Source organism: Pyrus communis, chromosome 16 (genome assembly GCF_041283825.1).
Source record: "Pyrus communis isolate YQ-2024b chromosome 16, ASM4128382v1, whole genome shotgun sequence".
NCBI classification, from domain to species: domain Eukaryota; kingdom Viridiplantae; phylum Streptophyta; class Magnoliopsida; order Rosales; family Rosaceae; genus Pyrus; species Pyrus communis.
In genome coordinates, this window is record NC_142580.1 from 8,445,378 (window position 1) to 8,472,535 (window position 27,158).

The 27,158-nt window shown below is 38.3% G+C and overlaps 4 protein-coding genes across 9 annotated transcripts; 2 read left to right on the forward strand and 2 right to left on the reverse strand.

Annotated features, from left to right (window-relative positions):
• Positions 1–2,353: 2,353 nt before the first annotated feature.
• On the reverse strand, positions 2,354–9,073 carry LOC137731992 (ABC transporter B family member 11). 3 transcript variants are annotated; one of them, XM_088687958.1, is made up of 13 exons: positions 9,019–9,073; positions 8,042–8,530; positions 7,621–7,675; positions 7,359–7,534; positions 7,053–7,274; positions 6,729–6,967; positions 6,035–6,560; positions 5,644–5,917; positions 4,649–5,541; positions 3,967–4,233; positions 3,544–3,807; positions 3,135–3,428; positions 2,354–2,839 (listed from the first exon to the last, which is right to left on the reverse strand). In XM_088687958.1, the coding sequence occupies exons 2-13, from the start codon at positions 8,360–8,362 to the stop codon at positions 2,462–2,464; spliced, it is 3,909 nt and encodes a 1,302-aa protein (XP_088544084.1). In that variant the 5' UTR covers positions 8,363–8,530; positions 9,019–9,073; the 3' UTR covers positions 2,354–2,461. The 3 variants fall into 3 exon arrangements, with proteins under 3 accessions (XP_088544084.1, XP_068327366.1, XP_088544083.1); XM_068471265.2 differs by having other exon boundaries at positions 8,883–9,024; XM_088687957.1 differs by lacking the exon at positions 9,019–9,073 and having other exon boundaries at positions 8,042–8,866.
• Positions 9,074–12,894: 3,821 nt separating this feature from the next.
• Positions 12,895–18,150, forward strand: LOC137731846 (uncharacterized). Of its 2 annotated transcripts, none has more exons than XM_068471085.2 (17): positions 12,895–13,475; positions 13,599–13,696; positions 13,912–14,031; positions 14,179–14,268; positions 14,379–14,494; positions 14,807–14,906; positions 15,014–15,085; positions 15,166–15,213; positions 15,303–15,380; positions 15,463–15,582; positions 15,750–15,855; positions 16,321–16,484; positions 16,759–16,893; positions 17,066–17,196; positions 17,309–17,371; positions 17,502–17,580; positions 17,891–18,150. In XM_068471085.2, the coding sequence occupies exons 1-17, from the start codon at positions 13,178–13,180 to the stop codon at positions 17,972–17,974; spliced, it is 1,902 nt and encodes a 633-aa protein (XP_068327186.1). In that variant the 5' UTR covers positions 12,895–13,177; the 3' UTR covers positions 17,975–18,150. The 2 variants fall into 2 exon arrangements, with proteins under 2 accessions (XP_068327186.1, XP_088543801.1); XM_088687675.1 differs by lacking the exon at positions 17,891–18,150 and adding an exon at positions 17,734–17,800.
• A 636-nt stretch (positions 18,151–18,786) lies between these two features.
• On the forward strand, positions 18,787–21,224 carry LOC137731580 (protein TRIGALACTOSYLDIACYLGLYCEROL 4, chloroplastic-like). Of its 2 annotated transcripts, none has more exons than XM_068470726.2 (5): positions 18,787–19,117; positions 19,202–19,454; positions 19,541–19,895; positions 20,355–20,695; positions 20,931–21,224. In XM_068470726.2, exons 1-5 carry the CDS (start codon positions 18,855–18,857, stop codon positions 21,126–21,128), a joined length of 1,410 nt encoding a protein of 469 aa, XP_068326827.1. In that variant the 5' UTR covers positions 18,787–18,854; the 3' UTR covers positions 21,129–21,224. The 2 variants fall into 2 exon arrangements, with proteins under 2 accessions (XP_068326827.1, XP_088543802.1); XM_088687676.1 differs by having other exon boundaries at positions 18,791–19,117; positions 19,194–19,454.
• Positions 21,225–21,256: 32 nt separating this feature from the next.
• On the reverse strand, positions 21,257–23,454 carry LOC137731581 (uncharacterized). 2 transcript variants are annotated; one of them, XM_068470727.2, is made up of 6 exons: positions 23,300–23,454; positions 23,128–23,230; positions 22,252–22,391; positions 21,818–22,180; positions 21,647–21,709; positions 21,257–21,550 (listed from the first exon to the last, which is right to left on the reverse strand). In XM_068470727.2, exons 1-6 carry the CDS (start codon positions 23,387–23,389, stop codon positions 21,314–21,316), a joined length of 996 nt encoding a protein of 331 aa, XP_068326828.1. In that variant the 5' UTR covers positions 23,390–23,454; the 3' UTR covers positions 21,257–21,313. The 2 variants fall into 2 exon arrangements, with proteins under 2 accessions (XP_068326828.1, XP_068326829.1); XM_068470728.2 differs by having other exon boundaries at positions 23,337–23,445.
• Positions 23,455–27,158: the final 3,704 nt, after the last annotated feature.

A 27,158-nucleotide genomic window follows, 5' to 3' on the forward strand; every position in this document is an offset into this window, starting at 1 on the left:
TAATATGTGGATATTAGTTTCCTGCATACCTAGGCAAATCAAGGAAACAAAGGAGCAAAGACCATTATGCATGCATGAACATATCAGTATACATATATTGTATATATATACACGGACAAGGTGGGTACAGGGCATGCAATTAGTTGAGCTCAAATTTTTTTTCTTTTGTTTTCGAGTACACAATATAGTTGTTCTTTCAGACATGGGCGCCGCCAAAATTTTCATTTAATTACAACTATGTGGAGGAGGAATCAAAGTTGGAATGTGGGGTGAGATGGCATTAGCCCAAAAACTTTGTGCACAAATGGGTAGTGGGTAGATTGAAACTTAATTTTAGCCCAAAAACATAATATGTCAAATTTTAGTCCAAAAGCCCAAAAACATTTCGGGATTCCCGATTTGTCCCGAAATCCCGAAATTATTTCGGGATTCCCGAAAATTGGGATTCCCGAAAATTTGGTTTGGGATTGGTATTGAATTTGGGATTCCCAAAAATTTCGGTTTGGGAATCGGGACAAGGGTTTCGGTATGGGATCCCATACCGAACCACCCCTAGTTTAGCCTATGGCCCTTTGGTCCCTTGGTTGTAGATGATTTTTTGTCACAGAACTATGTTTGGCCTATGGCCCTTTGACCTCTTCATTTGAAGATAGTATGAAATATGACATGACACTGCTCATTAAAATATAATTTCTTTGAGAGCTATAGGGCTAAAGGGAGTCATCTGGCCCTCCTTTGGTTGGAGATGACCTTAGTGCAAAAATATCGATGTGTTAAAAAAAAAAATTGAAGGAGAGAGGAAGAGAGTGAGAGAGAATGTGGGAGTGAGGAGAGTGGGTGAGAGGTTGTTTTTTTTTTTTTTAAATTAGAGATGATAAATTTACATGTAGGTGAAATAGCAAAATTTTGTTTTGTGAAATTACATTACTGTCCTTAACTTTTTTTGTTGTGATAGAAGATAAATACGTCTTTACACTCTCTTTTGGTTGATAAAAAGGGTTTCATTAATGTAGTTTTAGATTATGTAATTGTTATTTATTATTATTATTGTTGTATGATAGAAGACTACTTTACTCCCTATGATTTTATTTGTGATAGAAGACTAAATTGTTTTTTACCCTCTTTTGGTTGGATTTCATGTTTTCATCATCTCCTCTGACACTCTCTATTTGTTTTCCCAACAAAAAAACCTAAGCCCTCTCGTGATTTCGTCCCTCTCATCTTGCCGGCAAATTCATCAATGTTTCTCCTGCTTTCAACAACTAAAAGCGTATTAGCCGTTAAATTTAATTTCCAAAATTATTACTTCTATTTTCAATCTCCTTGATAAATAATTACAACATGATATGAAAAATATAATAAGTGTAACATTACTCGTGAATTGATATTCGACATTCGACATGAAAGTGACAGAGTTAAAGTTGGTCCGAGTTTCTTTTGTAGCATGTGGGCGTTTGTGGGTATTCCGATAAGAGGCAAGCAATCAGTATTATTTCGAGGCAATTCGCGTGCACCTCTTGTTGCCAAACAGTCGAGAATATTTCGTTCAATTGGTGGATGTTGTGTGTTGAAACTTGAAACCATTTGGACGTTAAAATTGATGCAATTAAGGATGGAGTCAGAAATTTTTTTTAGTGGGGGCAGTTCTAAAAACAACTAAGAAAATCTTATTATAGTATGGTTTATGATAATAGGTATGATTTCAAATGATGATGTATCACAATTCTAATGTTAAAAAATTTCAATATAGTAGTAGAAAGTGGCAAAGTGATTGGAAAAATATTAATACAGGATAGGGAGAAGAGGGGTTTTTCGGTTTGAACGACAGAACAAAAGTACTTTTGCTCATATAATATTTGATATTGAGTATAAGTAGTATGATACATATACGTTCTTAAAGAATAACGCGTGTATATTATATAACTGTAATTTGTAACTAAACAAATAAATTACTTGAGTACGGTATCTACCCCAGTGAATTCGCTTCGTCCATGGATGCAATCATGCATGCAACCACCCAGTTGGACGTTAAAGTTGATGCAATCATGCAACCACTCGTCAAATTTGAGCCGATCGTAAGGCCTGGTATCCAGTTTAGCGAAAGACTCAAAAGTGCCGAAGACTTTGTGGAACGGGAAAAAGGATCTAATAATGTTGTCGAATCTCTCTTGCTCCACGTGAAATTGGATGAACCTTTATCTAATGAGTTTAATTAGAGTAGAAAATTGGTAGTGGATCTTACTTTAAGCGGTTTAGTGCATTTAACAATTCACATCAAGTCCTGTGTTCGATTTTTCTTTCCCGAATACCCTTAGTAAATTATATAAAAAAAATTGAAGGGGCAAAACTAATGTAAACAAATCCAACATTATTAAGGGCTGTATTCATAAGTGTTGTATTACACTTCAGATTCCAAGTGAAGCTTTCAGGAAAGAAGAAAAAAATGGAAACATGCTTCTTGCTAATTTACCTCTTTGCAAAGCTCTCTACGATGAGGCACTGCATGGAGTGCTACCAAAGAAGCATAAATGCCATCCTCGACATTGAGCAAAGTTTCATGCTTTCCTTTCTCTGCAATCACTCCATTTTTCACCACGGCTATTAAATCTGCACTCCTGATCGTGGATAACCGATGAGCAATCACCACCGTGGTTCGATCCACCATGACACGATCCAATGCATCTTGAACAACGCGTTCGGATTCAGCATCAAGCGCACTTGTGGCTTCATCTAGTAGTAAAATCTTTGGGGCCTTCATTATGGCTCTTGCAATTGCCACCCTTTGCTTCTGTCCACCGGACAACCGAACACCCCGCTCTCCTACGGTTGTATCATAACCCTGCATTGTTTTCCAAACTCTATGCATTAATCTCCATCATTCTCAAGATATTTTCGTAATATTTCGTCAACTAGTCCTCATTTATGCAACATCATGGCAAAAGTGAAATACGTACATATACAACCGGTTATATACTTAATCAAAGACAGAACTGGGGGGAAACAAAATAGACAATAAGTTGTATAGTGTGCGTTTATTGACACTTCAGTGTCCCTTCAGTTCTATTTTTTATTAAAATTTTGTGACCGGTCCTATTTGTGCATAGATGGACAAATGTGTTTAAGTTAGTGCCCACCTGTTGCAAACTACTGATGAATTTGTGAGCGTTTGCCAATTCTGCTGCAGCTATAATTTCAGCTTCTGTTGCATCCCCTTCCTTTCCATATGCAATGTTGGCTCGGATTGTGTCATTAAACAATACAGGCTCCTGGCTCACCAGCCCCATTTGCTGTCTCAACCACTTTAACTGTAGCTTTTGGATTTCCATTCCATCTAGTGTAATGTAACCTGAATCAGGATCATAAAATCTCTGCAACAAGGAGACGACTGTTGATTTCCCACTTCCGCTTTCTCCCACCAGAGCAACTGTCTGCATAATGTAAATCAAAATGTAAGTTCCGGTAACATAAATCAGACTAAGAACTCCAAATCTTTATATTGATTGAAAAGGAGGAGCAAATGTACAAAGCATGGTAGTAAGTTACCTTGCCAGGATGGATGGTCAAGCAAAGATCCTCAAAAATTTGAACGTCAGGTCTGGTTGGATACTTGAAACTCACATGTCGAAATTCAATTTCTCCCTTAACATTTTCTATAGTTTTTCCTGAGTCATCACTGGAGTCTATCTTTGATTTCCGGTCGAGAATTGCAAATATGGAAGCAGCAGAGCATTTTACTTTACTTACATCAGGGGCTAGGGATCCAGACTGAGACACTCCAACAGCTGTTATAGTGAGAGCAAAGAAAACCTGTAAACCAGGACAACAAATGTTAATGGACTGAATCGAATAATGAAGATTTATATCTCAAATAACAAGTATTTATTTAGCAAAGTGCGCATCCTGCAGTTATGTTTCCTGAGCTAGGTAGTAACCTGAAGACTTGTAGCATAATGTAGAAGAACTTACCCGGAAAACATCAGAGAATGTCGTCTTGCCTGCTGCAACTAGTCGGGCACCAGCATAAAAACTACACGCGTACACAGAAAAAAGAAAAAAGAATGATAGCCCAAATCCTATCCCACTGATTAACCCTCGTCTTATCCCTGTCTTAATTGGGCCTTCACATTTTCTCTGGTATAACTCCATCACCTTCTCTTCAGCACAGAAGGAAGCAATTGTTCTAATACTCCCTACAGCATCAGTCGCTACTTGACTTGCCTCCTCGTACATTTTCTGCAACCATTTAGAATTTTCAGTATTGTTAGAAAAGGATTAGTCTTATACATGTTATGTACGCTCACCAGCCACTAGTTGTAAGATCTTGTTTGGTATCAAGGATTGGATTGGATAACTGATTATGTTCCACGTATATTGAATGAAAAAATGGATGATGTTTTGCTCCTGATCACCTAGTGAAGATGGGACTTTCTTGCGCAACTGTGTATCAGGAGTTGCTTGTTCCTCCTATTTTCATAATTGATACTCTTGGCGACGACAGGGTTGGTTTAATCAGACTCCATCTTGTTTCTGTTTGAGTTCTGCTGTTGGTGTTGTCTCTTTCCATCCGAAAAAATGGTTGATGTTTTGAGGTGCACCAGATAGCAGTTGTAAAGTACATATTTTTTATAGTTTGAGATTGGAGAAATACCTTTGCATCTGCACTGAATCCTGTCATGAACTTGACTTGAACGTAACCAGTTACTCCTAACAGCGGAAGCAGAACGAGGATTATAAGAGCGAGTTGCCAATTTGCCACAAAAGCAATCACCAAACCAGCAATTGCCATTGCTAGATTCCCAACAACCAAAGCTAGAGCATCTCCAACCAGCCCTCGCAGAGAAGCTGCATCTGCAGAAAGCCTTGCACCAATTGCACCACTCGAGTGCTCAGGATCGTCAAACCAACTTGCTTCCATGTAAACTACCTTCTCAAAGCACAGAGATCGGACTCGTTTTATTAATTTACAACCAGCCACAGCAAAAAGGTAGTGTCTTGCGGGAAGTACTATGAAAGATGCCACTCCTAGAACAATGAAGATTAAGACCCAAAACTCAGAGTCCTTTCGGAGTTCATGAGGTGGCTCAAAGAAGGACTTGATTACACTGGATATCAGTACCCCAAAAGTAGGTAAGATTGCCCCATTGGCTCCTGCGGCTATGGTACCAAGTAATAAAACAGGGATCTCTGGCTTGTTCAAGTAAGCCAGGCGACGAAGTGAAACTTCTGGAGGCGCGCTTGATGATGCTGACTCAGGAATATCAGATCCTGTATGCGCTGTTTCAGGGACACCTACTGCAGAGGGCACATCATACGAGACTGAGAAGGAATGATGACTGCTACTTCCTCTTCCAGATGATCCCTTGCTTATGGATCGTAAGTTTGAAAGTCTTTGTCTTGAATGTTTCCGATAATCCATACTTATAATTTCTGGCCCTTCATGATCATTCACAGAAGTTTGCTCTGACACACTGCTCATTTCTTGCAACCTTATAAGCTGGCTATATGCTCCATCAGGGTCCTTGATTAGCTCAGAATGTGGACCTGCTCAGATGAAAAAGATCAGTATGTGCAGTATGATAAATTGTAAGAAAACGTGGAACTATTGGCAGTGAGATTGCAGACCCATATGGTATAATAGGATACCTTTTTCGACAATTGTTCCCCTGTGTATAACAGCAATGGTGTCAGCATCCCTTACTGTGCTCAAACGGTGGGCTACAATGACTGTGGTGCGGTTTACCATAATTCTGTCCAGTGCCTCCTGCACAACTCTCTCAGATTCTGCATCAAGAGCACTTGTGGCTTCATCTAATAGTAGAATCCTTGGGTCTTTCAGAATTGCTCTAGCTATGGCAACTCTCTGCTTTTGGCCCCCAGACAGCTGAGCTCCATGTTCACCAACCATTGTGTCGAGTCCCTGATAAAAGAATTGAACAAGCAAAATGGTAAAATTCCACCAAGTGGAGTTAAAAATTGACAGCAAATATTCAGCGAAGAAACACCCAAACTTAGAGCAACTATAAACAGAATTAACCTGAGGCAGTTTGTCTATGAATTTAGCAGCATTAGCAAGCTCAGAAGCAGCCACTATTTCTTCATCAGTGGCACCATCCTTCCCGTAGGCAATGTTATCTTTAATGCTAGAGGTAAACAAAACGGGTTCCTGGCTGACAAGGCCTATTTTCTGTCTGATCCATTTCAGCTGGAACTCTTTCAGATTAATACCATCAATAAGAACTTCACCAGCTTGGAGGTCATAAAATCTCTCAATCAAACTGATTACAGTTGATTTACCACTTCCGCTCTCTCCAACCAAAGCAGCAGTTACACCACTAGGTATTGAGAGTGAAAATCCATGGAATACTTGTTCATCTGGTCTCGCAGGATAACTAAAATGAACATCCCTCAGTTCTATGTCTCCGTGTATATCGTGCAACTGCTTCCCATTAGTATCATAAGCATCTATCTCCGGCTTTCTGTTAATCGTCTCAAACATCTTATAAGCTGCAGCTTGTCCAGCAGCAAATGCATTCATGGATGGAGATGCTTGCCCAAGAGACCTGAAAATTTATAGCATTAACTTTCATATCTTGATATTCTGAAGCATCACATTATCCAATTTTTGGAGTGAGAAAGGAGGAGGAGGAGAGGAGGAATAGTCTATAAGTTTTTTAATATCGCATTCTTGCAACGCAAAGATGATGCCAAATTTATGGAAATGCACTTACATGGAACCAGTCAGCACAGCGAAAATTACATTTATTACTTCTCCTCCTGTATATCCTCTTTCAAGAATCATCTTTCCGCCAAACCATGTAGCCAAAGCATAACTACACATCATAACAAGCATTACCGTTCCAATTCCAAATCCAGATGTCAAGCCCTCTTGCACACCAGAATTGTATGCCTTAATTAAGGAGTTGTTGTAATTAGCTATAGCTTGTTTTTCTCCTGTAAAGGATGCAACCTGCATTGGGAACGCCTGTAAGATTTAGTTCTATAAAAAGACAATATTATTATGAAAATTTTATTTTAAAGACAAGTAGGCGTACAGTTCTTATTGAACCAATTGTCTGCTCTACTACAATTGCTGCCTGTGAATAAGCAGTTTGCCCCTGGGATGCCAACTTCGATATAATTATGCCTATGACGGCACCAGAGAGGACGAGAAGGGGAAGAGATGATAGCATGACAAGGGTGAGAAGCCATCCCTTCACAAATGCTATAACAAAGCCTCCGATGAATGTTGCAATTAATTGGATAAAACTTCCTACCTGCCATAAGAAAATGAAACGGAATCAAAATGTTAACTAGAGATAATGACAATAACTGAAGGCTATTGTGTGGCAAGTAAATACCTTTTCGCCCATTGCCGCTTGAATGAGCACGGTATCACCTGACATCCTCCCAACAATTTCCCCAGTGTTCGTTTCTTTATCAAAAAAGCCAACATCTTGCCTTATAATTGTTTTCAAGTATAAACTTCTTATTCGTGAAGCTTGTCTCTCTCCAGTGACCATCCAGCAAGACATTTCTGGCATATAGAAAAAGCTAATTAACTCATTTTCCAATAAGCCAAGTTATTTCCTTAATACCTGCAGGGAGTTCAGTAAAACTTACGTAGAAATGAAAGAGCAGCAGCTGCCACAGCCAAATAAACGAACTTTAGAGCCACCTGAAAAGGATATTAGGTTGGCCTAAATTATTTCCCACTAAACCTAGTAATAATAGTTGCATATAGCACAATTTACAAATATGAGAATTTCTTAATGCAGAAATTTGGTGGAGGGGCAATGATCCTATTTAGCAACAAAACTGCAGGCACCAGATAATCGGAACAAAAAAAACACAAAAAAAAAGTTCCAATAAGGAAGTGGAGAGCTCAGTTGACATAAAAATTCGGATGGAACTGTATCGAACAATGTACTGCATACGTTGTTTTTTGCTTTCCTTTTATGATATTGCTCGGTTGACTTAATTTCTAGAGATGTTGCACTACCAGAGAGAAGTATTTATCAGGTTTTAGTCACAGAATATTTACCTCGGAAACTGCATCAACCACGCCTTTGGTATTCCCCGCTCCTCCAAAAGAATTAATCACTTCTCCAAGGATTATGGTCATGAGAGGCATACAGATCCCATTTCCAATGGCGCTGATTGTACCAACAGACATTAACAGGTAATCCAAGGAATCAGCAAAGTAGAAAAGCTTGTGAAATGGAACCGTTTTGGTGCCATCCTCCTTGCTCTTGCTTGTATCTTGTGCGTTGTTTTCAGAATCCACCACTGCTGAGTTTCCGTTTGATGCTGTCGTGCCCTCCTCCTTGATTACATCTCCATTAACAGGATTTTCCTCAGCCATGTCTTTAACAGTAATAGTTTTAACTTGCTATAATTGACAAGCAGCAGCACTTCCGAACTGTTCTTCTTTTTTCCCTTTTGTTTTCTTGGAAATTCAACACTTCAGAAAGCTTAGTTGCTTTGTTTTACAACACAAGCAACTCGGACAACTTGGATGGTGAGATCAGAGCTGCAGGAGAAACAATTTATGGTTCGAGTAAATTGTACTTAAAAAAACCGCATTAGTTCATGAGCATTAAATTGACTATACAGGACCTCTTGCAACCAAAGTTCTGCAGTTTTGGTAAGCAGTACAGAATACAAACCCATCTACGATTCCGGCATTGAAAACAAAAAATTTGGCCCCATTGAAACAACACAAGAAGTAGTAACTCAATAAATAACGAAGAAGGGTGGTTGTTATTTTGCAGTGAAAGATTATTACAACAGAACTAAACTAATCATTAAAATTCTTCACAAAGCATGCAATATAGGGAAGTTAATTCTTCTCAGATTTTCATATGAAAAAAAAGAATAACCACCTTAAAAACTACTAGCTTGATGAAACAAGGAATCAAACGAAGGAAGGAAACAAGTGGGCAGCTGCTAACGCATGCTAATTGCTAAAGGACTGAAACTTTAAGGAAGAGACAGTTTAACAAACATCAGAGGTGCAACCTTAAGAGTGGTGCAGGAAACATTGTAACTGCGAAAGTTTTTTGGGAAATGGGTTGATAAAGTTTTTTGGAATATTCCCCGCCAACCATTGCTTTTTATACATCGCAACCCTACAGATCAGTCAAACGTTCACATTATGGAGAAGATTAAGGAAAGTAGATACTTTTAAACTTAGTGGAATGAAATACAATTCAAGCTCTGACCCTTGATCAATTTTCTTAGTTTTTAGGAAACTAATTGGAAATGTTTGAGAAAGTGAATAGTAATATAATTGATTTTTTTAGTATAAAAATATGATTTTTCGATAAAGTAAACAGTACCGCGAGCTTTTCGTTAAAATTTTCTTCTTTCTTTTTTTATTTTATTTTTTATTTTTTATTTTTATGGTTTTCTTCTTCTTCTTCTTCAAGTAATGAAGTATCTGGGAAACTTGCGTTGCTATGATATCTGGCGGTCGTAGTCCAACTTCGATATACCATTTGAGCTCCTGGGTCTGCTGTGCTGCTTGTGGGTTGCGATTTACGATGTAGCCGTCGCGTCCTGATGTACGGAGGTCAACTGTGCTCCGACCAGCCTACCCCACTGTCCTGTTGGCTTTTAATTTTTACATGGACGACGAGTTTCTTCTTGTAATGTCATTGGGTCCGTGTTTGCCTTTCCAGTTTTGTACCACTTTATCCAAAAAAAATCTTCGTGGCAGTCCAAGTCCAACCAACATGCACTTCTCCCTTTAAAACTAATGAAAGTGATTTGATGGATTTAGAATATTTTCTTTTCTTAAAGTAATTTAAAAAGTATATATATATATATATATAAACTATCTTAATTTAATTTTATGAACATTTTAATCTAAAAATTTTTAGATTTCAATAAATATTAAAAAATCACTAAACTGACACTATGAAACTGGTGAAACATAATGAAAGAATATGAAATACATAAAAAAAAAAAATTAATTTAGACTGTTGGATCTTTTATTTACCGTTGATTTAATCACGGTAGGTCTTAGCCGTTGGATTCAATGAATTTAGAAATATAAAATTGAAAAAAAATACACATATATAGTCGGTAAGCCCACTAACCTAGGGGTTTGACCTAAATTTGCCTCAAATATGAGTTTTGGGTTAAAACTCATATTTGGCCCAAAGGTTGGAACAAGTTGAAGTGGATTTAGAACCTAAAATTTGAGTTTTACTTCAAGAGTTTGAATAGGTCTAATGAGTTTTTTTCCAAAATCCAAAGGACCAAGATTGAATCATACCTAAAATCTTGACCATATTCTTGGCCAATAATATGGGGCGATATGCATGCAACACATTATCATTTTATCGAATGTCTCCGAAGGGACCATGCAATATTGTTATATTTTTACACGAGCAAATAATAATGCAACGAGTATGTCCTTTTGTTTTAGAAAACAAGGAATGTGTTGTTAATTACTGTTAAACAAAACAAGAGACAACATCTTATTAGGTCATGATGTGAACGGAATGAGGTTCAAGCTTGTTTTCCTGTATCGCCCTTATAGCGTGACAAGTCTAAGCATGGAGAAAAACAAAGAAAAAGAGATTTACACTATGTTATGTACTTGCAAATTCTTTTTCTCCAGAATAATGCCTATTTTTCTTTGTTTCTCTTGCTCTTTTTTCAATCACAAAGAAATGAATTTACTTTGTTATTCTAGTAGTAGAGAGAAATGAATTTATCTTGTTATTTATAAGTTTTCTCTCTATATGATAGAGCGATATCAATTTCTCTTACACCTCTCACACAAAAATAATAAACATAAATGAATTTATTCTGTTATATGCAAGTTTTTTTTCTGTCTATAAACTCATCAGTGTTTATTGTCTACACAACGAATTGAGTAAAACAAGAAGCTGGTGTTAGAATTATGTTCATAAATTGGATAATTAAGTTGCATCTTAAAAAGAAACACCACAAGGCTGCAACAAAACACAAATGATGGCATCAAATATGGCTTGTATGGAATATTATTGCACTCATGAAAATAAAAAATGCTCGAGCTTATGCTAAAGAAGAACAATTTCAGTATGACTTTCTAGGGAGACTTTTTCTTGGGTCACTACCATTTTAGGGAGACTATTTGTACACGCATGTTTATAAATATATTCTTTTTACACAATGATGTTGATGTAGAAGAAAGGGTTTTGGCTAAACCGCTTGGCAGATCCGTAATAATTAAGTATCCAACTAGTTAATTTGAAATTCTGAATTTCGAAATGACAATTATCATTAGATCGTAATAATAACAACATGTTTATAAAACTTTAATCAAAAGATATGTCATAAATCTTTTCTCAAGTTGCTCACAATATAGAGCCAAAGAGATTCTCTGATCTGTTGAATTAAGCATTGCTTAGTGGCCAAGTTAGTAAAATTAATGAAAGGACTATCTGGCCAGCTCATTCGATGACAAATCTATTTGCACGTGTACTAATTAAGCAGTCGTAACCAATAGAAACCTAGTAGGAAATCAAGTATTTTGTTGAAAATTCAAAACCTCTAGATTTTCAAGGGATGATAATTGGGAGTCAAAGTTGGTTGTGGTCGAACATTGAGTTGCATCCATGTCACATTGGAAGGAAATCATCGTCATGTTCTCATTGGCATTGTTTGTTTGCACAGAATCAAGGTCAAGAATCGATTCTGTTAATGAGACTCAATAGAAATCGGATGAAGATGTCATGTCTACCTTGAAGAAACGAGAGAGTTTCACGCCTTTGTGAGAGGTTTTCTAAACAATACTTCGGAAGATTGTATTACTAAGGCAGCTCTCACTTTTATTAAACCATGAGGGTTGAGTATGATCAAAATACATAAGAATATCATGCTTTTTGTGAGCGACATCCCTGAACCAAACATTACTTGGAGAACTGTCCAACTTGACCAAAGGTTGTCTGTTCAAAATTTGGCTCTTAATTGGAACGACATACATTGAAATGGTAGAGAAAGTAAGGTATTTGGCCTCCAAAAAGGACTGGGGTTTTAGACCCTCAGGAAATCCCCAAGTAGTGCGGAATAGGATATTCACCAGATTGCTCCCTGTAATGTTTTTGTAGATTCTGAAAATTTCATGGAGGTCAATGCACCAGCCAGCCAGTGTGATGGCGAACACGATGAACTAAAGCGAGTTTAATACTCATTCTTGGGACAGTGAATTGGCAAAATTGTTGAATAATCATTTGCTTATACATTTAATTATGGTGGATTGTTAAGCATAATTGTGTTGCAGCTGCAAACAATTTGATTAGTAACTCCGATAGAGTGATGTGCAGTTCAAATAGGTGATTAACAATCGAACAAAAAAAAAAAAAAAAAAAAGATTAAAAACATTCACTCCTGCACACAATGTCTTGTATTCGAAGTGTTGCTTGTATCCTAAACAAAAAACAGACCTAGGATGATTATGAAAAGGTTTTGGAACTTAAAACAGATTATCACTCATAGCAGTTGACCAACCTGAGAAAAATATGTGATGGGCCTCATGATTGAAAAAATCCAAAAGAAGAAAAAAAATGATTATGCATAAATAATTTACGTTGCATATGAACTTCATATTCAAGTGATTAATTATGTTTTGTTTTAAGGTATCCTCGTTCTACTAGGATGATGATTATTAATTCTCTGCTCTTGGAATGTGAGTAGTTTGATTTTAAATTCGTGTGAATGTAATTTCTATTCTTATGAATATTATGTAAGTACTTTGTTAGAAGAAATCACGATTTTAAATTTCACTTATTTGCTTTGATGAAAAAGAAGTTTTATATAAAACGTCATAAGATAATACAACATGTTTTTGACACGTTGTGAAATGGACATTGAATATCTTCGAAAATTTAGACATGTTTATATAATTTTAGTAAGGTTAAGCAAGCCAAAGCTAAAAATAAAAATTCTCTGGCGGTGGTGCCTCGATAGACCCGACAGCGGTCGCAGCAGCTGAGCGACAAACCAATCAATCTCTTCCACAAAACACTTAAAAAGCAAACCTTCACTTGCACCAGTGCTTTTCCTGTCGTTGTACGAGACTTAAAATTATCAGATATTTTCAGATTCCACTCTTCTTCTACTCCTCTCGCGCTCCGCAACTGCAACTGCAACTGCAACTGCAAGGACCCAGCTTTCAGCTTTAGAGATGTACGCGTCCGAGGCGTTGGGGAAATTCTCAGTTTTCAGAGAGACCCCTGTTTCAATGGCGGCTTCCAGCTCTCTCAGAACCCCGTTTCGAATCCGACCCATGTCCCAGAACTTCATCAGCAGCAAGAATTTGCTCCGGAATCATGGAATGACGTGCAACTGCAGCAGCGGCGGTGGCGGCGTTGACGAGAAGTCAGCGTTTTCGTTGACTTCGTCGAGCAAGTACGAAGTGGATTACTTGGGAGAGAAAACCAAAGGGGATTTGAATGTGAAGATGGAGCATCTCCAAGCTTTTGGTAACTTTTTATTATTCCCCTATCCAAATTCCAGTTCACTCTTTCAATTTTCCCACTTGTGAAACTGCAACTGCATTAGCCTGCAATGTGTAAAGTTTTGATCTTTTTCGAAAACCCGCGTAGGAATTGATGGTGATGTAACTTTGAAAGGGCCGATTGAGGAAGTTGCCAGAGTGGAGGCTGAAGAAGCTGGAGACTTGCTCAGAGACTTGGGTATTCGGGTGCTGTTATTTAATCTTTTTGTTGCATACATTTGTTTTCAAGTGACAATTTTCGATCTTCGCACTATAGTTTTAGCCATCTGCACCCCAAATTGAATAGCTTACAATGTTTGAATGAGTGTTTAATTCACCGGTCTTGTTCCAGTGAATGTCGCACTGATCATTTGCTTATGGTGGTACTTGTGCATCGAACTTACCAGAACTTTTATGTGCAGAGCCCTTTTTCGTCCAGGCAATCACCTCGTGGCATTTTCTGTAGCCGCACGTTGAATCTCCGATCAATCAGTGCCATCGGATATGATATGGACTACACCTTGATGCATTATAACGTGATTGTAAGTTTCATCAGTTTCTGTTTTTGTATAATTTTGCATTGGCAGTGTTGGAGCCAGAGTGCATTAGTAACCATTACTATTCTGGTTACTGCTGGTGCTGGAGGAGGTGGAATTGTGGATTGTCTGACATGGATTTGTATCTTGCAGGCTTGGGAAGGGAGAGCTTATGATTACTGTATGGAAAATTTGAAGAAAGTGGGCTTCCCTGTTGACGGTCTTGCATTTGACCCTGACTTGGTACCATCTATAAACTTGGTGAAAATTTAACGAGTATTTACATTTATGCAAGCCAGCAGATCTTCAATTTACTATTTTCTTCCCCACCTTTGTTCTATCTTTTCATATAGGTTATTAGAGGCCTCGTCATAGACAAAGAGAACGGAAACTTGGTGAAGGCTGATCGATTTGGTTATGTTAAGAGGGCTATGCATGGCACATCCATGCTGTCTAATCGAGCTATAAGGTACCCTTGGAACCTTTTATTCTGATTATAGAGAAACAATGGAGAATGTGACTCACGTATAGTGTCAGCCCATGGATTTATGTTTAGTCTCGCACTGCAAATGCAAATTCAGTTTTCTTTTCTGTTATAACTAACAATAAGATTTTCCAAATGAATGTAACTATATATCATATGTATACTTGGTCTGCCCTTGTATTGTAACTTTGCGTATGCGGCTAGGTTCGTCAAGCATGTAGCTCCTTAGAATATCATTTTGGGAAAAAGCTGGAGTAGTATATTCTATAGTGTGGCCTAACTTTCTTTCCATTGAAGTGAGATGTACGGGAGGGAACTGGTGGACCTCCGGAAGGAAACTCGGTGGGAATTCCTTAATACACTGTTCTCTGTCTCAGAAGCTGTGGCTTATATGCAGGTATTGGTGTTGTTTTAGCTAGATCACTTTTTTACACAACTGACTCATTTTGTTGCTATCATTTTGCAGATTTTACTTATGTAGATATTGACTCTTCATTTTTTCAGATGGTTGACAGATTGGATGATGGAACCATAGCCGCAGAACTTGGTCCACTTGATTATAAAGGGCTCTATAAGGCAATATGCTCTGCCTCAATTTTATAGAGCTCTGGCATTGGTTTTTTCTTGCTCCTTTTTAACTCTTGACATGATTTCAGGCTGTTGGAACAGCCCTCTTCTGGGCACATGTCGAGGGTCAACTAAAGGTTAATATATTTGTATGTTTAGTATTTGTTTATTGAATAAGAATCAGATATGGGTTTGTGAACATGAACTGATTTTGGCATATATGCAGAGCGAGATAATGTCTAAGCCCGAACTGTTTGTGGCACCTGATCCAGAATTGCCACTAGCGCTTTTGGATCAAAAAGAGGTATGTCTTATAGCATCTCATCTTTGCATAGCCTGTGGCTATTATTTAACTCCTAATTTACTTGGACTTATTTGTGCATTAGGCTGGTAAAAAGCTTCTGCTCATTACCAACTCAGATTATCATTACACAAACAAAATGATGCAGCATTCCTTCAACAGATTTCTTCCCAATGAGATGGGTTGGAGGGATCTATTTGACATTGTAAGTAAATGTCATCCGTCTAGTTTTAACTTCGTGCTACATTGAATAACAATTCTCCTTTTGGGCCTCTGCTCTACAGAAGTCTGATAAATAGTTATGATCTTTAGAATTGTAACCAGGCGTCAACAGCAGTGAGTCGATTTTTTGTTTATTACTCTTATATGCAGGTAATAGTCTCTGCAAGGAAGCCAGAGTTCTTCCAAATGTCACACCCAATGTACGAGGTAGTGACGGGTGAGGGCCTCATGCGTCCATGCTTCAAGGCTAAAACAGGTGATAATGGCTATACTTCAGGGTTTAGGCGAAAACAGGTGATAGTGTGGCTATAGTTTGGTACTTTTGCCTGTTTAGCACTGAATATCTTGTATGTGGTTGAACATGCTTTTAAGGTGTCTAGGATAAACAATTTTGTAATAAAATTGCGTGTGATTCTGTGGACAATAATGTCTTCTCTTAGTCTTGAGCAATGGATAGTGACTTAGTCGTCATGACTCATAATTTGTAGTGAACTTTATATGCACGGAAGAAATACAGTGAATGAGCAGGGATAATACCTGAGGATACCCGTCTTCATGGCTATAGTAGATGAATTTAGGTGCATGTAATAAGGGGCACTGCTTGCCAGGATTGCCTGAATATTCATCTGTGCTTTGCGTTGATCTGATTATTCGATTCATCTATACTTTGTTGACATCTATTTATGAATCTCATTCTCATTCAAATGTCTTCTTTCTGCAGGGGGATTGTATTCAGGAGGAAGTGCTCAGATGGTTGAGAATTCCCTAAATATCCATGGAGATGAGATATTATACGTTGGTGATCATATCTACACCGATGTAAGTCAATCCAAAGTTCATCTGCGATGGCGAACAGCATTGATTTGTCGAGAATTAGAAGAAGAGGTTTGTGCAGTTGATTTCGCTTTGCATGCTAGAGTTCAGAAAGGGAAATGCAACTAACAATTTGGCGTTACTCGTAATATGGTTTACCTAGAAAAAAAAAACATTGAGACTACAAACTGAACCCGCATTTATATAAGTATTCCGTTATTCCACAGACCAAACACTGTGAACTAAATTTATAATTTGGTGTCCTAGAAATTGAGATGTTAATATACTTGAGCTGTTGAATGCTAATAAGGGCCTCAATTTGTTTCATGAAAATTTTGAACTGCAGTATAGTGCTTTGATTCATAGCCGGGGTCATAGAGCAGCACTAGTAGATCTTATAAATCAAAAGGAGGTCGTAGGGGATCTTTTCAACCAACTTCGGCTCGCCTCACAAAGGCAAACCAAAGGGCGTCCTGCTCAAGTAAGTTATCTTATGATCTCATTGCTTATGTTTTTAGTTAGCTATTAGTCTAAATTGGTTTCGTTTTGAATCATCAGCATTGAATAAGCAATGTGAATGCCTTGAATGCCTAATCTAAGACTTATGTGATGTAGTGCTTCTTAACCTTATCTGGATTTTTCTGTACTTTCAGACCCTTGCTGCAACAAACTTGGATGATCAAGAACTCTCAGAAAGCATGCAAAAGCTACTTATTGTTATGCAACGACTAGACCAGAAAATTGCTCCGATGCTAGAAGCAGATGGAGAGCTCTTCAACAAAAGGTAAGATGCTTACAAAGAATACGGAATTGTTTATTCACTACTAGTGTTTTATTTGTAGAAAAAGTTTGTCATATGAACATACAGTTGACCTCTTGAACCCACCTTGCATCAGGTGGGGATTTCTTTCACGTGCAGGGTTCTGGGATAAAAGCCATTTGATGAGGCAAATTGAGAAGTATGTTCTTTCTTCTGACATGTTCACTTTCGTTAATGTGAACTCTGATCATGGCTGTGACTGATGTCAAAATTGAAATTATGAATGTCCTCGTTGACATTGATCCTCTCAATTGCTTTTCATCTTACAGGTATGCTGATATATATACCTCTAGGGTGTCCAACTTCCTACATTATACACCGTTCATGTATTTCCGCTCACAGGAACAGGTAACTCAACTATCACGGCTTTCTTTATCATGCTTTATGTGTTTGACAACCACTAAACACCAAAGCTTAAATTGTTAGAGAATAAGCGAAACTGTCTTCTTCAAGTGCAACCCTGCACGATAAATGCTGACATAGAAAAACATATCGGTGTAGCTCCGCTCTGCATTCAAACTCAGGATTTCTATGCAGACGTGATACAAAGTAAAGAAAATGCAAATAAGCAATGTATTACACTCGCACACAATCCTATAGTCTTCATGGCAACGGCCTTAGAACTAACGCTTATACGCCGTGCCTTTTGTTTCTGCAGACGCTTGCTCATGATTCGTATTCATACTACTGTTCGAGGTTTAATGGATCTGCCATGGACGACGAGGTGAACTGTATGTCGTAGAACTGCATTTTTGTTGTAAATATTGATCATGGCGGCCAAGTTTACCATATTGATTTTTATTTGAATATCCTAACTCGAGTATTGATCTGTATGATGATCCGGCACGTTACAACTTCAAGGTTTCAAACTAATAACAATAATGTGTGATTACTAATTAGTAATCAGTGCTTCTCCAATGGTCATGGCTTGTGACGGATTTACGACACCAAGGTGTTCATCACCTTTATCATTTCATCTATGCCAAGGCTCAAACGAATGACGAAAATTATACGTTAAAATTCAATCTCTCACACCTATGTGGCCTTGTTTGAGAGAATTTTATACGAAACGTGTGTATCACCACACCGCGTCTCGCTTCAATAATATAATGTGTAGATGCTTGGTTTTTTTTTTTTTTTTTTTTTTTGTCAAAGAGTAAACTTTATTAAATTTTAATAGTAACAATTACATCTTCAGCTAAAATATTAAATAAAAACTCCGGACCAATACCATCCCAATGTAAAGCATCTCTATGTAATGTGTCGATGCTTGTTAGGGTCCATAAAAACGAAGAATTAAAAATAAGGAAAACTAATGAAAATGATTTGAAAATTTTTGAGTTTTAACAAAAAGAACAAAATAAAGGGTAAAGTGAATAGTACCATGATTGACTTTTTAGTGTAAAAATGTGGTTTTTCGTTAAGATAAACAGTATCGGAAACTTTTCGTTAAATTTCTCAAAAAATAACACAAAAGAATCACAAAATGGGACCTATCCCACTCGAAGCACTGTCGTTTCCAAAGTTAGACGACTTGTCGTTCATAAATTTGTCAAAGATCAAATGGGTTTGAAGAAGTTGCAGAAGCAGCAGAAGAAGCTGAAACAAGAAGCAATTTGGGAATGGAGATGAAGAAGCTGAGATGGGCAATGGACGGCAGCTTCTGGGACCTCGACATGTCGACACCGAGGACCCTCGATGGACTGGTCCGGCCGGTTCCCGGCGACCCACTTCCTCTGGGCCTCACCCGTGGCGCCAAGCTCTCCAGGCCCAAGCAAATCGACTTCATGCAGCGGTTCATGCCCTCCCCCTTGGTCCCTTCCTACGCCCCCGCCAACGGCTTCACTCTCCAGCGAGTCTTCACCCTACCCATTGGCGACAATTGGTAGCCGCCGCCAAAATCCACTTCACTTTCCCTTTTGCATTTTTCAAGTTGAATCACTAATTCTCGAATTGAAAAGCTCTATAGGTTCGGGACGTTTCTAGGTCAGTTCAATGTGCAGCGGTTCATCTCCGCTGTGAAAAAGAGCGGGAAGGAGGCGCCGCCGGACTCTGTATCTTCGTGGATGCAAAGCATTGGAACTCACCTGCGTGAGAAGTCGTTGTACGCCCTTTCTTTCTGCTCTGAGTTTTGGCTGACACCCGATGACACATTGGTTTTGAGTGTGGACGGTTATGGCGATGACAAGAAACCTCGAAAGAAAGCACTTTTTCAGCACAAGGTGCCTTTTTTTCATGGAAAATTCTCAGTTTTTTGCCCTTGTTGCTGAGTTTGTAGTAATGCTGTGAAAAATCATGTACATTGCAGTTTCCTCATCATAATTTGACAGTGGAGGCAGTTTGGCCGGGACTTTTCGTTGACAAACCCGGAAACTATTGGGATGTGCCATTCTCAATGTCACTTGATCTGGCTTCGGTTGCTTCTGACTCCGGTGCCAGTTATCATGTATGTGCACGTCATAATTCGGGTACTCCTGAGCGGTTTGACGGTGGTCAGAGCGATGGAGTTCCTGCTACTCTGCTTCCTGGTTTGTCTGTCACAAGTGCATTTTCCTTTAAGAAGAACTTTGAGCTTTGGAGGAGTCATGCTCAGAAGTTGAGAATGGTCCAACCATTTGATATATTCCTTTCGAATCCTCATGTTTCAGCTTCAGGGATTATTGGTAAGGCACTGCATTTGCAGAATTATACAGCTAGTTGATAAGGAAGGACTAGGGAAGGGAGAAGATGATGAGGTTTTCTATAAGAACTAGTTAACACCCTTTTGCTTATATAAAGGAGGAACGCTTTTTCCGGAACTTACTAGAAAAGAAACAATCAGTTGTAGCATTAATAGTAAAACTGTTTGCTCGTAAATTGGGATCAGGTAGTCCAGTGCGCTTTGCCGTTGAATACAATTTTTGTCAGATTTGTCTAGGAACGTACTCTTACGGTGCAGAGTAGGGGATGGTTGTGTGCAGAAATTGCAGTATAATTTTGCTTATGTTCATTATTAACAAACCTGTGACAATTAGGTTTAAGGTGAGTTGGGTCGAGTAGTTTTGTTGCGGATGCTTATGATGCCAAACTGATGTATGCAACTCTTGCTAATTGATACTTCAAATTCATTATTTCAAACATAGGTGCTGCTATGACTGCCTCGTTTGGTGATAGTTCGGTTAGGTCACAAATTGCTGACGATGGTCCTCAGGGTTTTAGAGGTTTTAGTTTTCGGGCTCCTGGAGTTAAGTCTGCCTTTCTAGCAGATATATTTGCATCAGCAACATTTACAGCCCAGCATGGAAACTTCCAAAGACTATTCCTAGATCTTACTCGCCTTCACGCCTGCCTGGATTTTCGTTCTGGCTCTAAGTTTCTTTCAGGTGCTGCACATCTAGCAAAAGATTATTTCAATTCTCAGCAGCCAAAGTTGGAAGCTATACAGGACATTTGCCCCAATGCCACACTTTCTCTTCAGCAGCAGGTATTTCTCTTGTATTAATTTTATCTTCCATTTTAGCAGAAAAGACGTCAATTTGTGATTTCAGAATGCAAGTTTTTAAGTTTGGAAACTTGTTCCTGTTACATTTTCGTGAGTTGAACTTGAGCTGCACATCGTAGTAACTAGGATTGCTTCTCTTTGGGATGTTGAACCTGAGCGGTGTTGACATGAATGTTAGCTCTGAACTGCGTGTAACAATTTCTGCAATTTGTTGCAGATTTGTGGACCTGTCAGTTTCAGGGTTGATTCAGGAGTCATAGTTGAACTAAAGAACCGAGATTGGAATATACGCGTGGATGAGCCCGTCTTTGCGCTTGAATATGCGCTGCAAGTCCTCGGTTCAGCTAAAGCCGTCGCTTGGTATTCCCCAAAGCACCAGGAATGCATGATAGAGCTTCGTTTTTACGAGACATGAAACCATGTCCTACTGTGCAGTGATAGGGTTTGTATTGTTGGATCATTTTGAATCTTCGAGGGAGATTTCCCCATTAATGGAAATTTTCATTCACCATTTCTTAAGTGCTGTGTTGTTGGAGGGGGAACTAACAAATTGAAGTTAATTACTTGTTGTATATTGTTTGGTTGGTACAAGTGAAATTCTTAGTAGAATGGAAGCTTACATGAGCCAATAGTATAATGCCTACCAAAACTGGTTGTGAAGGAACCGGATGGAAGCCGTAGATGCGCCTCGTTGTACTTGACCGTCACAAGACAGAGCCCGTGAGGTGGAGCAAACATGGTATATTTGGCAAGCGCTCTCCGATCTCGTGTTGCCAATATCTTGGGAACAATATCAGGAGGAAGTGCTTCTCTTCCAATTTGAATCAGCAGAGCGACCTGCAGAGGTGTAAAAATGCAGATGCTTATACTTTTGCTGCTTGGAACTAAAAAGACATTAACTTTTGACGAAAATGGTTAAAACGAATGCTTCACCATGTTCCGGACTTGTCTGTATAAGAAGCCGGAGCCTTCAACTTCTAGCCGTAAAAGAACTCCCTAAACAAGGATATGACCGCAGAATCAGTTATCAATCAATGAACAGCAATGCACAGAACTCTCAAATTCAACTACTGTTGAAGAAATCTTTCGGGGTTTGATTGTTACCAATTCAATGACATCAAAACGGAATATATCCTTCACTGGATCACGCACTCGTTCCTTCTGGGAAGCATTGACAAAAGCAGAGAAATCATGGTTTCCAATAAAATAATTTGCAGCTTCTCGCATAACAGCGGCGTTTAGCTTATGAGCACTATGGTAAGCATAGTGGCGCTGAAATGGATCCATGAAAGTGTCGTTATATATTTTGTAATGATAAATCTTGCTTTTCGCTGAAAAACGAGCATGGAATTCAGGCACTGCAGGGTTGATCTCCCTAACTCGGATATCATCAGGAAGAAGACCATTGAGAGCAGCGTGAATGCTTTCAATGCTGTCATAGCCGAAGGGTGTGACAAAGTGTGCAACCTGAAAGCACAACTGAATGTAAGTCTGTGATATGGTTGATTGTGAAAATGCTTGTTGTGAGAAATTCCGACCTGACCCCAGGCATGTACTCCTTTATCCGTCCTACTTGCACCGACGAAATGAAGATCGTTCCTTTCCAGCTTCGTAGCGCTCATTAGAGCTTTCTCCACAAAGCACTGTACGGTGGGTGGGGAACTCTGATATTGCCATCCTGTAACATTCATTGAGGTGTTGGGAGATGATTGATGCAGAAAGTTGAAGCTTAACATCAAGTTGAGAGCTTTTGAAATGGGCGTCTTAAATATCTCAAATTGGAGAGGTCCTTGGGTGTCACCGGCTATACAACCATGAGCCTATCTCTCATGCCAGACACGTGGTTATTTATAACTGTTGATACGATAAATTTTCTCCTAAAAATTAAAACTGACAGAAATGATGAGAGAGATCCGTGGCAGACACGTGGTTATATATAACTGGTGATACGACAGATTTTCTACAAAAATTGACAGCAAAGAATGACCTTCATCGCTATAAGGTGCTCGATTTACAAAGTTGGAAGTTGAGGAAAATGTAAAATCCTTCTCAACGGCATTATGTCAAATAATCATAGAATCACATTTCTAAGCAGAGTTTATTGGCCGCAGAAACTTTTTTTCTTTTATATATGGGCGATATTATACCTTAAACTAATCAAAATTGTGAGAAAGGATTTGAAATCAAGTGTACGGAGCACATTCGCTCTAGCCAATGCTATTCTCATCAAAACTTAAAATTGAAAAATAAAGAAACCACTTTTCGGTCACATATTAGCAATTGGGTTCCTCATGAACGTAATACTTAGCAAAACCCAAGACTGGGCGCTGACTAATAAAGCAAAGCACATCAAAATTGAAGCAGAAGGAGGGCAAAGCTCAAAGCTTTAAATTTTAATGGAAGAAAGAAATAACCTGCATAACGGGTGCCGTCGTAAGCAATCACCAAGCGCCACTTGTACCCACCATCCCCTGTCTGCTTCTTTACCATTTGCTCTCCAATTCCATCCTTTTTGTTCTGCAAAATTTACCAATTTCTGTTATCATCAGTTAGAGAGAGAGAGAGAGAGAGAGAGAGAGAGATTACCGAGCTGCTATTAGTGGGAGTTGGAGAAGAGAGAGACCCGTTAAGATTAGGGGGAGAAGGAAGGGCTACTACAACTGCAGCACTAGTCATCTTCTCATCTCTCCACTCAAACCCCCAAATGTCCGTCACGATGTTTTACTCGTTACATTGCAATTCCAAAGGGTTTAAGGGACGGGAAATCAAATCTTCAGCCGTTCAAAGAGTCAAAGGCAAGGAAGTAGCAAGATGAACGGTCTAAAGACGCGGATGTACGAGACATTTTCTCAAGCCTCGGCTGTTCAAGGTACTCCACATGATTCATGGCTGGTTTGGTATTGTTGTACTTTAAAAAAAAAAATTGTTTCTGCTGTGCTACGAGAATAGACAGCTATGAAATAAAGTAGTAGAGTGTTTGGTAAACTTCTTTGTAAAAGTTCTTTTAGCAAAAAAAAACAATGTTAAAGTGTTTGGTAAATTTTTATGTAAAACCGCTTTGACTGTGTAAAATGACTAAAAAATAATAGGAGTTTTAATAAAAAGCCCGTGGTATTGTTCATATTAACGAAAAACCACATTTTTACACTAAAAAGTCAATCCTGGTACTATTCACTTTACACTTTATTTTGTCCTTATCGTTAAAACTCAAAGTTTTCAAATTTTTTTCATTAGTTTTCCTAAAAATATATGATGTTAAATATTATATAATAATTTTTTTATCTTTTCTTTTATTATGACATTTATCTCTACTAATTAATGAAATTCTTTGTCAACCAAAGAGGGTGAAAGGACAAATTAATCTTTTATCACACAAAAAAAATGATGGGCAATAATATAATTTCACATCCAAATTTTACTATTTTTTATTGAAACCTCATCTACAGATGATGTTAAAATACCTTTAATATTAAAAAAAATTAAAAAAAATAAAAAACCTCTCACTCTCCCCCATGTTCTCTCTCTCCCCCCTCTCTATTTCTCATTTTCTAAAAAAATGTGTTAATGCACACAAAGTGTGTAGGCAAATATTAGTAAGATTTATATAAACTATTAATAAACGAAGAGTGTACTTTTACCCTTTTTATTAAGATATTTATAATTTTTTATTCTATTATTTTATCTAAGAGTGTTTCTTCTTTATCTTGTCCATATTGCTCACCGGAACTCTTCTCTTCTTCCTCCACTCCCTCTCCACCCTCATCCGCCTTCAAATCCACCTTCTGCAACTCACCAGCTCCATCCTCCTCCGCCTTCAAATCCACCTTCTGCAACTTACCAGCTTCATCCTCTGTCTTCAAATCCACATTCTGCCACTCACCAGCTTCATCCTCTTCTACCTTCTCTATTGAATCCAGCTTCTGCACCTCATCAGGCTTTCCATCGTCCTCCCCCTCTTCTTTCAAATCCAGTTTCTAAAGTTCGTCGAGGACCGCATGATCGAGATCAGACGGTGCGAGATCGAAATCGGGAGAAAAAGGCACAAACCCTTAGTCGGAATGAGCGTGTTTGGTGATGGGGGTTTCAGGATCTGGGGCAACAAGAGAGATAGCTTTAGAGATTGCCATTCTCCCTCTTGTGAAATCGGTTTGCGTAGAATCTGGGCAAGGAAAAAAAGCCAGTTTTTCAAAGTTGGGTTTTGCAACTTTGTGTTTTTGGCTTTTTTTCACCTAAAATTGTGAAAAAAAGCTGAAGTTAAATGTTTACCAAACACAAAAAAGCTCCCAGCTTTTTCTAATACCCACTTTTTTCAAAAGCACCTCAGTACCAAACTAGGGCTCATTAGCTTGTAATTAGCTAGGCAATGCGCTAGTAGAAATCTTACTAGTGAATTGAAACTTACTTTTAATTCTCCTTTTAGTAAAATTTTTTTATTGTTGGTGTTCAGAGCTTCCGCAAATCATGAGTAGCACTTTGCAATATGTCATGGTTACCCAAACTAAGTAGAAGAGGTGGAGAACCTATTCAGTTTGGGACTACAATACAATATAGCTATTCTTTATACCAACATTATTGATCACATGTTTTGATTGATAGTTTATCCATGTTCACTATCCAATGTGATTCCCTGGTTTATATTATTACTTTGAATGTGATTTGGGAGAATGTGATTTGGGATGTACTTTCTAAATTGTACTTCCTATGGCGCGTTCACGTAACCGTAATGAAAATATGAGGAATTGGAATGAGGAGGAGTTAGAATCGGATTCTTGTTGAAGCTGTTTACTTAAGTGTTCTGGAATTGGAATAGAAATGACATTAATTCCATAAAGATATTTACTAATTCAGCAGAATCGGAATATAAACCAGTATGATTACTAAAATGCTCTTGTCCCAAATCAAATATTATATATATATATATATATATATATATATATTTAATAAAATTTGATATAATATATAATAGTGAGAAAAAAAATTTAAATTGCTTTTTTATTTCATAGACACATTAAAATTCTTTTGTTTTGTTTTTTTGTTTTTTTTTTAAATTTAAGTATGTACTTTAATATTTAAATTTGGGTAAATTACACTTTATCACCTTAGGTTTAAGGTCTATTGTAGCCTCACACAACATCTTCAAAACATTTCACTTTCATACTTCAAGTACTATTTTATTTCAATATAATACATCCGTTACATTTTTCATTCATTGATCCGTTAAGAGCTGACATGGCTTTCACATTTGTGCCACGTGGCAAAAAAAATCTAATATATAAAAAATAAAAAACTTGAAAATCCAAAAACCCATTCCCCCCCCCCCCGACCACCTCCCTCTCTTCACCTCCCCTCCCACCCAAAAACCCACTTCATCCCACCCCACCCCCACCTTCCCCGAGCCATTTCTCTTCTTCACCCCCACCCCCTTTCTCAATTCTCTCATCTGCAACCCCACCCACCATGGCATTAGATTTTTCCAAAAAAAATTAAATATAATAAAATTGCAACAAGTATGTGTGTGTGTGTCTGTGTAGAGAGAGCAGGAGTATTGATGATCCTTGTTGAAAGCAGGGGGTAGGAGGTTGCTTGGTGGTGTAATGAGGTAGGATAGTATCGAACCAGTAAAGGCTCGGGGAAGGTAGGGGTAGGGGTTGCAAATGAGAGAAGGGAGAAAGGAGGTGGGGGTGAAGAGGAGAAAGGGCTCGGGGAATGTGGGAGTGGGGTGAAGGGTTGCGAGGGAGGTGGGGGTGGGGTGGGATGGGGTGGGTTTTTGGATGGCAAGGAGATGAAGGGAGTGGAGGAAAGGGAGGTGGTCGGGGGGGGGGGGGGGGGGAATGGGTTTTTTTTTAATTATTAATTAAAAAATTATTTTTTTTGCCACGTAGCACAAATTTGGTAGTCATTTCAGCTCTTAACGGATCAATTGATAGAAAATGTAACAGATGTATTATATTAAAATACAATAGTACTTGAGGTATGAAAGTGAAATGTTTTGAAGATGTTGTATGAGGTTGCAACAGACCTCAAACCTGAGGTGGTAAAGTGTAATTTACCCTTTAAATTTTCTTGCTCAAAATTGTAGTTCATTCTCTTCGGCATATGCATGGACTTGTGCATAATGCGAATAAGTATGAAGTTGTGCATCATGTGAATAAGGGCATAATAGGAAGAAAAAAAATGCATTCTTGATTCCTTCACCATCCAGGAATCCAAATACCTCACCCATGGAGGGAGTCCAATTCCTCTAATTTTAGGAATTGAATTCCATTTTGTGTGTGGATCCCACACGCTGTTGATTCCTCCAAATCGTAGTAAACACAAGAATTATCCATAATCAGAATCGGATTCCTTGTTTTCATTCCGATTACGGGTGCGTAAACATGCCCTAAAGTATTCTTCTTCAACAGTTTGAAGGCTAGAGATCCTTTGTTATACACTCATTTACCTC

What these genes read in the sequence shown, in the direction of transcription:
- LOC137731992 (XM_088687958.1), bottom strand. Translation starts at nt 8,362, where the DNA reads ATGGCTGAGGAAAATCCTGTTAATGGAGATGTAATCAAGGAGGAGGGC. An exon ending in TGGTTGATGCAGTTTCCGAG is followed by an intron (nt 7,676 to 8,041) that starts GTAAATATTCTG and finishes TATCCTTTTCAG; the next exon opens with GTGGCTCTAAAGTTCGTTTA. An exon ending in TCATCAGTAGTTTGCAACAG is followed by an intron (nt 2,840 to 3,134) that starts GTGGGCACTAAC and finishes AAAACAATGCAG; the next exon opens with GGTTATGATACAACCGTAGG.
- LOC137731846 (XM_068471085.2), top strand. Translation starts at nt 13,178, where the DNA reads ATGTACGCGTCCGAGGCGTTGGGGAAATTCTCAGTTTTCAGAGAGACC. An exon ending in TTGCATTTGACCCTGACTTG is followed by an intron (nt 14,269 to 14,378) that starts GTACCATCTATA and finishes CTTTTCATATAG; the next exon opens with GTTATTAGAGGCCTCGTCAT. An exon ending in ATTTCCGCTCACAGGAACAG is followed by an intron (nt 17,581 to 17,890) that starts GTAACTCAACTA and finishes TTGTTTCTGCAG; the next exon opens with ACGCTTGCTCATGATTCGTA.
- LOC137731580 (XM_068470726.2), top strand. Translation starts at nt 18,855, where the DNA reads ATGGAGATGAAGAAGCTGAGATGGGCAATGGACGGCAGCTTCTGGGAC. An exon ending in CTACCCATTGGCGACAATTG is followed by an intron (nt 19,118 to 19,201) that starts GTAGCCGCCGCC and finishes AAAGCTCTATAG; the next exon opens with GTTCGGGACGTTTCTAGGTC. An exon ending in CACTTTCTCTTCAGCAGCAG is followed by an intron (nt 20,696 to 20,930) that starts GTATTTCTCTTG and finishes AATTTGTTGCAG; the next exon opens with ATTTGTGGACCTGTCAGTTT.
- LOC137731581 (XM_068470727.2), bottom strand. Translation starts at nt 23,389, where the DNA reads ATGACTAGTGCTGCAGTTGTAGTAGCCCTTCCTTCTCCCCCTAATCTT. An exon ending in CGACGGCACCCGTTATGCAG is followed by an intron (nt 22,392 to 23,127) that starts GTTATTTCTTTC and finishes TGAATGTTACAG; the next exon opens with GATGGCAATATCAGAGTTCC. An exon ending in GAGTACATGCCTGGGGTCAG is followed by an intron (nt 22,181 to 22,251) that starts GTCGGAATTTCT and finishes TTGTGCTTTCAG; the next exon opens with GTTGCACACTTTGTCACACC.